At 43.4% G+C, this 10,534-nt stretch overlaps 1 protein-coding gene across 2 annotated transcripts; it reads right to left on the bottom strand.

Annotated features, from left to right (window-relative positions):
- Positions 1-7,326: 7,326 nt before the first annotated feature.
- LOC123440385 (probable auxin efflux carrier component 9) lies at positions 7,327-10,177 on the bottom strand. Of its 2 annotated transcripts, none has more exons than XM_045116956.1 (4): positions 9,114-10,177; positions 8,774-9,017; positions 7,761-7,837; positions 7,327-7,662 (listed from the first exon to the last, which is right to left on the bottom strand). In XM_045116956.1, the coding sequence occupies exons 1-4, from the start codon at positions 10,016-10,018 to the stop codon at positions 7,596-7,598; spliced, it is 1,293 nt and encodes a 430-aa protein (XP_044972891.1). In that variant the 5' UTR covers positions 10,019-10,177; the 3' UTR covers positions 7,327-7,595. The 2 variants fall into 2 exon arrangements, with proteins under 2 accessions (XP_044972891.1, XP_044972892.1); XM_045116957.1 differs by having other exon boundaries at positions 9,110-10,177.
- Between the last annotated feature and the right edge of the window lie 357 nt (positions 10,178-10,534).

Raw genomic sequence — 10,534 nt, forward strand, 5'->3', positions numbered from 1 at the left:
GTGCCCCGAATAAACTATTTACTACATGTTGTTCTGTTTTTCATAGATTCTACCATGTTTTGCGTTTTCATTATTTTGCAAATCCTAAGCTTACTTTTTATTTGCAAAATCCTTTTGGCAATCATTAGAAACAATATCTTTTCATGAAAATGTTTATTTCCATCAGGTAATGAATTATTTTATTAAGGATACTAACCACTCTAATCAGCTTATGATGAGTTTATTATGAAGGGAGTTTTCAAGTATGCGATAGGAGATGATGAAAGAAGATACATGAGTGTCAAGCGCTCAAGCTTGGGGATGCCCCCATGCACCCCATGAAATATTCAAGGATACTCAAGCTTCTAAGCTTGGGTATGCCCCTGTGCATCCCCTTCTCTATCAACAATCATCAGTTCGTCCATCTCCATGCTATATTTTTATCACTTCATATGTTATGTGCTATGCTTGGAGCGTCCCGCTCTTTACTTTTTAGTTTGTTTTAGTTTTTCTTGCTGTTCATAACAAATCAAAACCTAGCCTACCTTGTTTGGGAGAAAAACACGCTCCATTCCACTTTAGAACACAACATAGGTTTTCATGCTTATTTTTGTGTGTGTTCTTCATCTTTCCATAGCTACTGTCATGCTTAGCTCTTAGTTTTCATTCTTATCTTTTTAAGAGCTTTTATTTAGGTTTCTTTTGGAACTCTTTTGAGTTATCATGCTTATCTTGTTTAGATAGTTGGCTCGTTGCACTGAGTTGTGTGTCTTGCATGAGTAGGTAACTGAGGTTGCTATTTAAGTATAGTACTAACTTGCAATAGTTTTGAGGTATTGATTTGAGTAATTTTTGGACTATTGGTGCCAAGAGCTTGAGCCTATTAGTGATAGGTATCGTATTTTGGGAAATCCGTGTGTTTTTCAAAAACTAAAAATTAGTTGAGAACTCTAGCTACTAAATTGATCGCTAACCTCTGGAGGGGTTGGAATATATAGAATACCCTCACGTTACCATGAGTCGAGGATGCGCAAGGATAACCAAACCCCCAAACACTCCTCCTCGGGGTACTTGTCTCTTTGTGAATTTCCTAACTAGATAGAGAGTTGTCGATAATAAGTGTATGAGTTCTTAGGACTAATGTGAGTATTCGATTGTTGGCACTTCCACCATCCATATTTTGCTAGCCTCTTCGGTACTGTGCATTGCCCTTTCTCACATTGAGAGTTGGTGCAAACTCTGTTGGTGCATCCAAACCCATGACATGATACGCTCTGTCATACATAAGCCTCATTATATCTTTCCTCGAAACATCCACCATACCTACCTATTAAGGCATTTCCATAGCCTTTCTGAGATACATTGCCATGCAACATCCACCATCTTATGACTTGATCTTCATGTCATACATGCTTTTGCTTGATCGTAGAGCCTCATCATAGTTGGGCCTTGCCCCAATTATTGCTACATGACGTGCTAGTATCATTGCATATCCTGCTACACTGGCAGAGGCATACATTTGCATACATCATGATAGTTTTCACTTGTCTTTATGTTGAGTACTTATAAAGTGTGATGATCTTCTTTTTATTCATGTAAAACATAGAGTGTTGCGCTTAAGTGAGGAAAAGATATCAAAGAGGATAAAAAAACATTCCAAAGAGGACAAATGAGAGATAAAAAGAAAGAGCCAAAGAGGCCACAAAAAAATAAAAAAAGAGAAAAATAAATAAAGAAATAAAAAGAGAGAAGGGGGCAACACTACTATTCCTTTTGAAAGATCCACACTCGCACTCCATTGCTATATTTGTACTACATAGAGATTATGATTCATGCATAACTATGTGGGGACCCTTACACTATAAAACTTGGTTTGCATATTCCAATGATGAGCCTCCTCAAATGAGCTCTAGGTATTCATGAGCAAACAAGTTGGATGCACCCCCACTAGTTCCATTGGAGAGCTTATCTTAGCTCATATGTGCATTCGTTACATGGCAATGCCTACTCCTCACATCATATCTATCATTTGGCTTTCTCTCGCCTATGGTTGTCCTCATTGATGTGAGCCTTTCACACCTTTTTGTCTTCGTTCCCCATTATTATTCTATTTGCTTTCCTAAGTGCCAACATATCTTGCTTATGCTCATCCATTGCATGAGTACTCAAAGTCGAAAGGGAGATGATCATTTTGACTTGTGCCTGACTAGTGGTCTGGGGATGAGTCAAAATAAGATTCCGAAGGAGACCAAGTGTGAGGTTTAGTAGATTGAGTTCTCAATTAAAAAATATATTTTATGATCTCAACCCATCTCCCACTTCTTGCACGCAAACACCATTTGGAGACATTCGAGTCACGGCCAGCGAGAGCTCTTGCACCTTTATGTTCTTACTTTGCTAATTTCAATACTAGATATAAACTCTTGCTTGTTATTGTCTTGAATTGAATTGCATATCTTACTAGCTTTACTTTGAAGTTCATATATGTGTGTTAGCATGTCACCATAAAAATTATTGTGTTATCATTTATCTACTCGAAGACGAGTAGAAATTAAGCTTGGGGATGTTGATACGTCCCAAACGTATCTATAATTTATGCTTGATCCATGATCTTTTGGGTGACATTGTTATATGTTTTGCTACACTTTTATATCTTTTTACACATATTTGGACTAACCTACTAACTCAGTGCATCCACTGCCAGTTTGTGTGTGCCGATGTCTATTTTGCAGGGTCTTTTACCCAAATTCCGAAGCCCAAAAAATTCCAGGAAAAATATATAAAAAAATCAGCGAAACGGAAGATTCCAGATCACCGAAGATGGGCCATATGGGGGACACGAGCCATCCAGGCGACCTGCTGGCGTGGCCTACCCCCTGGTCGCTCCAGGAGGCCGCTTGGGTGGGCCCCACCTCCTCCGGTGCCCTCCTTCGGCCTATATTTAGTCATTCGAGAGAAAACCCTTCCACAACTTCAAGAATCGCGAATTTCTCCATCGTTCCGCCCCTTAGCGCTTTCGAGATCGGGAGCGTCAGGAGACCTCTTCCCGGCACCCTGCCGGAGGGAGGATTGCCCTCCGGGAGCTTCACCACCGCCATGGACGCTTCCTGGACGTGTCGTGAGTAGTCCTCCTTGGACCAATAGCTATGTGATGTCTTCTCTCCAATCTTGTGCTTCAATGGTTAGTCCTTGTGAGCTGCCCTACATGATCAAGGCATCTATGTAATTCTCTTGCTATTGCTATGCTCGGTTTGTTGGGATCTGATGGATTATGAGATTATTTTCAGATTGTTATGAGTTATATATTTGATTATCCTTTTATATTATGTTCCTTAGTGATTCATGCATGTTCTCTATTGCTATTTGTTGCTTTGGTCGAGTAGTAGATTATAACTCCAAGATGGAGCGTTATGCAGACTAGGGGATTGCTATTTATTGCTTTGGTCGAGTAGTAGATTGTGGGTTCATGCCCCTCGATGTCTAGCTTGAGTGACAGAAACATGAGACTAGGGGATGTGTTGTTGCCACCAGGGAGAAAACAACGATGCTTGTGACCACGGTTGCAAGGATTGTTTACCTTACGCATAGTTCGTTAATGCAGTTGTCCGTTGCTTTGAGTTTACACTTTGGGTGGGGCTCGCAACTTAATACCGACGAGATGTTCTAGATAGATATCTCAAGGTGGATGATTAATAAGTAGATGCTCATGAATAAACGGTCTACTTGTCTTGGCGTACTGCCCATTACTATTGAACCTCTAACTATCAAGTAGCATAATTAGCATTGCGGTGCGTTCATAATTCTGTCAGTTGCCCAACTGTGATTTGTTTACCCAAGCATAGTTATTTATCGTCTTTTGGGAGAGAGACATCACTAGTGAACGTCATGTGACTCCGGTCCATATCACCATCATTGCTTACACTTCCATCATTTACCGTTTTCATTTACTTTTCCGTTGCAATCACTATTACTTTCCCGCTTGTGTTTTGATCCTTTGCAAACTACAAGGCCGGGGAGATTGACAACCTCTGTGTACTCGTTGGGAGCAAAGTTATTTGTTGTGTGTGCATGTCCACGTCTTGTGCTGACCAGGAAAGGAGACACCTACTTGTTGATCCTAGGAGTCCTAGTGGTTCGGTAAACCTTACAGTCTCAGTGTGAGGGAAAACTTGTTGCTGACTACATCTCAACCTCCCAGTTGGGGTAACCAACGAGGTGTGAGAAGTATATACATCATTTCGTCATCAGCTGCGCATAAAGTTAGTAGTCAACACTGTGATGGACATCGCTGTTCGTTGGGGTGTCTGTATTGCTTCTCCTTTAACTCCATGCGTCCTTTGCCACCAAATGTATCACATTGCAACCACAATTAATTCAGTTGTTGGTATTTCATGTACCACCGATTTGTTCTGTCATAGGATCTCCAATGTGATTGAGCTCGATCGATCTTGTGCCACATCCTCTTTGATTATATTATACATCTTCAGTTCAGACCGTACCTCGGATGCGTGCTCGCATGTGAAGATGCGGTGCTGAATATCTTCGAGGCCGATCTTACATAGTGGACACTATGGTACGAGTGGAATATGCCTGCCAGCTAGCACCCCAAGACACGGTAACACACCCTTCAAAACTTTCCACCCAAAATGTTTGACTTTTCCAAGGATTCTAAGTTGCCAAAGTTCCTTCCAGACATGGTTAATATGTGATCTTTCTGGATTATCTGCCCAATAGAAGTGGTGACCAAACTGGTGGTTAAACTCTGCATGGTAAGCCGATCAAATGGAGAAGGTTCCTGAGCGAGTGAATTGTGAGGCCACAAAATCTTCTAATGCTTCGACATGGAAGGATTTGCAGAACTCTGAATGCATCTACATGAGAATGAACACTGCGAATTAGAGCCTCATCCCACTGACCAGTATAAGGGTCAATAATATCTTCCACCTTATTAAGCATAATCCCACCTCTAGGGGTGATTAATCTCCTCGTTTCACTAGAGGAGATCCATGGGTCGTCCCAAAGATTAATTTGTGACCCAGTGCCCACTCTCCAAATGCAGCCCCTCTTAAAAGTTTGAATCCCAGCGATGATACTTTGCCATGTAAACGAGGATCCTTTCTTTGGACCAACTTTTAAAATATCTCCATCACGATAGTATTTAGCACTAAGAACAGGTGCACATAACGAGTCAGGAGTTTGGAGTAGTCGTCAACATTGCTTTGTTAACATAGCAAGATTAAAGTTGTGAAGGTCCCTAAACCCCATGCCACCCTTCTCCTTTGGAACACACATCTTACACCACGCAAACGAGTGCATCTTGTTTTTTTCTTCCCCATCTCCTCACCAAATACCTTTTGGCAATTTGAACACCGACATTGCATAAGATGGGATAGCTTGTGCTACATACTTTAATAATGTTTCTGTACCTTGCATTGAGAGGAATTTTTCTTCCAGCCTTTCAAACATTGACAAACTCTGTCAATAAGGCGTTGAAAACAATCGCTTCTGTCGACACCCACCATAGTAGGGAGGCCCAAGTATTTATCACACAGAGCTTCTATTAATATGTCTAGTGTGCCACAGACTACCTCCCTATTCAAAACTCCCGTGTTGGGGCTGAAGAGAATGCTCGATTTTGCAGTACTAACTCGCTGACCAGAACTGGTACAGTAAGTATCTAAGAGTCTCATCAGAGTAGTAGCATTATGATTATTAGCTCTCATTAGAATAAGGGAATCATCATCGAACAATAAGTGGGAGATAGAGGGGGCTGATCTGCTTACTCGGATGCCTTCAATTACTCACAAAAATGGAGATTCCCAATTTTGGTCTAGTCTTCTTAATATTAAAGGCATCTTCTATCAACATGTTAAAAAGTTTGGGGGATGGAAAAATTACAATATTTTGGGATTATTGGTGTGTGGGTGATAAGCTTCTGAAGGAGCCTTGCCCCTCCCTATACTTCATTAATAATGATCATAATATTTTAGTTTATGAAGCCATAGAAGAAGGGTGCCAAAATTTTACTTTGATGTGTTCTCTATATAGGGATTCAATAGATCTGTGTAATAGTATAATACTTAGATGTGAGGAAATTCATATGTATGGAGGAAGGGATAAACCTATGTCGATGCTCATATCTAATAGAGTTTCTTGTGTCAAGTATCTATATCTTCGCTTGATTAGAGACAATTGTGGTTTCCCATAGAAGTTTCTGTGGAAAACCAAAGTCCCTACTAAGATTAAAATTTACCTGTGGCTCCTAAATTGAAAAAGTATGTTGGCTAGAGACAATCTTCTGAAAATATGGAAAGGGGACAAAATTGTGTGTTTTGTGGACAAGATGAAAACATTGATCACTTGCCCTTTTCATGTTCGGCTGCAAAACTCATTTGGAATCTACTAAGATGTGCTTCTGATTTGACATCTATTCCTGTGGATTTACATGATTGTTTCATTAGGTGGGTGAGACCCCCCCCCCCCCCCCCCCGCCGCCCCAAAATGACAAGATATTGGTCCTGGTAGGCATTTCTGTTGTGTTCTAGGCACTTTGGAAGTGCCACAATGAATTTTTTTTTGATAAGAATAGACTTAATGACCATGTGAGTTTGGTAAAACTGATGTGCAGTTGGATATTGGGTTGGGTTGTTTTGCAGATAAAGGAACCATAGGACAAAATGATGATGCTCGGAGCAAGACTCATCCAACAGGTAGAAGTGAGATATACCAGGCGGCTCAAGGATGGAGGTTCTACGTTCTAAGACTAGATGGTTGAAACTTGTGCTTGTTGAAGGCTTCTTCTTCTTCCATGTTGCCCTAGCTTTTGCGTAGATGTTTCCCTACTTTCCTTTAGTTTGTGATCTAGATTTGGGTGGCTACTAGTTAGCCTGGTTTGTAATATTTGATGTCGTTGTTGAACCTTAGTTTTCTTAGGGGAATTGGCTAGCTTGAACTGGATGATGTTCTCTGTTCATGTTGATTTCTATACATGAAATAGGAGGGGAAACCCTCTTTTGCTCAGAAAAAGGAAGAAGACCACACTGTTCCTTTATGAGAAGATGTAAATTGTAATCTCAATCATTGATATGCATTAAAAGTTGTAAATCACTTAAGGTGGGTGTACGGTGTACCCGACTTTGTATAATACCCCATCTTTTCAGGTTTATTAGGCATGCATGTATCTACCTAGATTGATAATTCAACCAACGTAATACGAGTTGTATATCCCATAATTCATACCATTAGAAAATGAAAAATGAAAATTTTTAATGATATATTTGCAAGGAGGCCTAATAAACTTGTATTATATTGACCAGATCGTCAATCTAGAGATACGTACAGGCCTAATAAACAAGAAATGAGGTAGTATTTTTTATCCAATGCGAAGTTTTGACTAACATTACAATCATATTTTACTGAAAAGATGAACTTCTGTTGATTAACCACATTCAAAAACATCATAATGATTCTCTTGATTCTTGAATTTGGATTATCATGGTGCAGTCAAGTTGGATTCTGGAAACTGCAATTGAGTTGCCCAGTTGAGCTGTTTGGTGGCACGTCTTCTCTGTGTGACATGCACTCTCAGGTCTTGGAGATCGATCTTGATAGCTCGATCATAGCCCTAATACAATGTAGTATACAATGGTGACGGGGAGCGAGATAAATATCCCAAGAATGACCCTGAAAATAACAAAAACCAGATAGATACACTTGATCGGATGGTCATTCACAGAAACGCGGCAACAATATTTGTAGCAAAATCTGGTTAAGAAGCGCACCCTGTGCTCATGATGTCTGCATGGACCTTGTATTCTTCAGCGTACACAAATGAAGTCACGGCTAGGGGGAGTGCCGCCTGTATAAACATGCATGTCAAAAATTGTGATTAGAGAAATATATCTCGAAATTTGTATAATAAACAACATATATAACTATAGCTTCTGGGGCGAAGCTATGTGTTACTAGAGTGGTCGTGGCCCCTCAAGTTTTGATCTAAACTTCGAGTATATATATTTTGGAAGGTTTGGTTTAGAAGAATTAACCTCCCCTCTAATTTTTCGCCACCAGCAAATCTCATCTAGCTTCTTCACTGATTAGTTTAGTTTTTCTTGCCCGGACAAAAACGTTTGGTCCTTGGATGTATGTATACTTATATGAAAAACAAATTAAATAAAAAATCAAGAAATTCTGAAATTATCTTTGAATAAACTTGACTATAATTGTACTTGTAAAAATATTCCACGAAAAGAGAAAACCCCCATTGACTTCAGGGCAAAAAAAAAATAAAAAAAAAATAGGGCAGAATAGTGTGAATAGTGTCTTGTATATAGCATTTTTTTGGCCATGGTCAATGGTGGTTTTTCATTCATGAAAATTTATATATTAGTTTAGAAAATTCAGGTTTATTCAAAAAAAAAAATCTAATGTTTTTTTTCATGTCGGGTGTCTATACACCGAGAAACTGGGCAATTCCCGTTATTACCCCTCCTTGTACGATAGCACTTACGGCTAGCGGTAAAAAGTTTCTAAAGTTGTGGATTCCGTCCAAGTTGTGGGTCAGCATTTGTTGTATACGTACTGCTATTGGCCCCTCGGAGCTGACCTTCTTATTTTTCTTGACTTCCACTACTAGACACAAACGTGTGAGGTCGTCTTCCACCACGCCCTTTCCGTTACTACTGGAGCATGCAACCGCATGCATGGCAGCTACTAGGCCGAAGGCAAGCCTCTCAAGAAAACGTAGCAATAAATGTCGTCGCACATCTCAAGAAACAAATGAAGGAAGGTTTACCTGTACGACAGCAATGTGCAGCAGGGTGCCGTGCATGCCGATGGCGAGCGACGCCAGCAGCATCACCACCGGGCCGATCAGGAACTTGAGCACCATCGACATGGACGCGATCGCGTAGCCGCACGGCACGAACCGCGACTGCCGCGCTATGAACGTCCCCGACGCGAACATGCTCAGCCCAACCGCCGTCGTCTGGATCGTGAACAGCGAGTCGTCGATTATTTTTGGCATCTTCATCCCGCACCTGCAGAAATAGACGTGTATGCATTAGGAAAAATACAAAAATTGGCACAGGGAATATCTACGACGTGTGAACTGTGAATGAAAGGGACGTACGTACTTGAATGCGATCAGAGCCCAGATGAGGCCAAGGAAGCTGGCATAGGTATTCGGAATCTTGAGAACCTTCTTCCCTGCCATCAACGCGATGTGCCTCACCGACGGCGCCGTTGACTTCGCCGGCGGCGACGACGCTTGCTCTGCCTCCGCATCGGCACTCGTCGTTGTTGTGTCGTCTGGCCCGTCTTTTTGCTGTGTCGTAGACGCCGGGGTAACCTCCGTGATCTCAATGTTTACGGTTACTTCGTGGGCCCGCTTGGCCGCGACGGCGGCCTCGTCATGGGTGGCGATTTTCTCAGCTGACGGCACCGCCCCAGGCGACCCGGGGCTGATCTTGGCGCCGCCGTCCACGGCCGTCGCGGCGCGCCGGGCCGCCATGTACTCGTAGATGAAGATGACGACGTTGTACCAGACGCAGAACTGCATGACGACGATCTGCTTCATTAGGTCCTTGGACATGGCCCCGTACATGCCGCCGAGGAGCGGCACGCCCATGATGATGGTGTTGGGCAGCGACGCCACGGAGAAGGCGGTCACCACCCACTGCAGCGGGGAGGCCGCCGCAGCCGAAGCAGCAGCCTTGCCGCCTCCGTCGTCCGAGCGGCGGCGGCGGCGGCGCGAGCGGGACTCCCACGCGGCCCACGCGACGAGGCCGAGCAGCATGACCGCCTTCTGCAGCGTGTCGGCCGCCACGAGGCGTCCGTTCATGGCGTAGGGGTTGTTGGTGGAGACCATGTTGAAGATGAGCACCGGCACGGCGTAGATGGCGACGAAGTGGTTGATCCCCGCGCACTGCTCCTCGGAGAAGGCCTTGAGCCACCGCACGGACGCGTACCCGAGCACCGCCGCCGTGTACAGCGGCGCCATCGCCTCCACGACATGGTACACGGCCAAGCCCGTGATCATGGTGCCCTAGAAAAGTAGAAAGCGCACACCACGATCCGACTTTCCACCGGTCAGGAACGATCGACCACACCTCTGTAAATCGACGGCGAGGAATCGATTTCGTAGTACAGCTTGCTCTCGAGAGAGAACTCCTGGTAGCAGTAGTGGTGTACTGGTGTTTTGGTGTGAGGGTTTGGGTTTTTGGCAGGGATGCTCGTGCGTATATATAGGGTCGTGGCCGGCGCGCGCATGGGCAGGGCGTGGTGCCGTCAAGTGGCTCGTCGTGGGTTGACGCAGATTGGGGTGGCGACTGGCGAGGGAACTCTGGGTGGGTCAAGTCGATGGTTTCGTCCATGGTTTTGGATCGTCGTCATGGAAAAAAGCAGGTTCGTTGGGTGAGGAGAGAAACCAGAAAGGCAGCAGCATGAGTAGTCGCGATGCGTTGTGTGTGTGCGCGCCGCACTATGGACGGCTGCACCTGCACGCCGCCAGTGGGACTTGTTAATGGATAAAAATTTGGAGGCACGGTGACGACGC

This window comes from Hordeum vulgare, chromosome 3H (genome assembly GCF_904849725.1).
Source record: "Hordeum vulgare subsp. vulgare chromosome 3H, MorexV3_pseudomolecules_assembly, whole genome shotgun sequence".
NCBI classification, from domain to species: Eukaryota; Viridiplantae; Streptophyta; class Magnoliopsida; order Poales; family Poaceae; genus Hordeum; species Hordeum vulgare.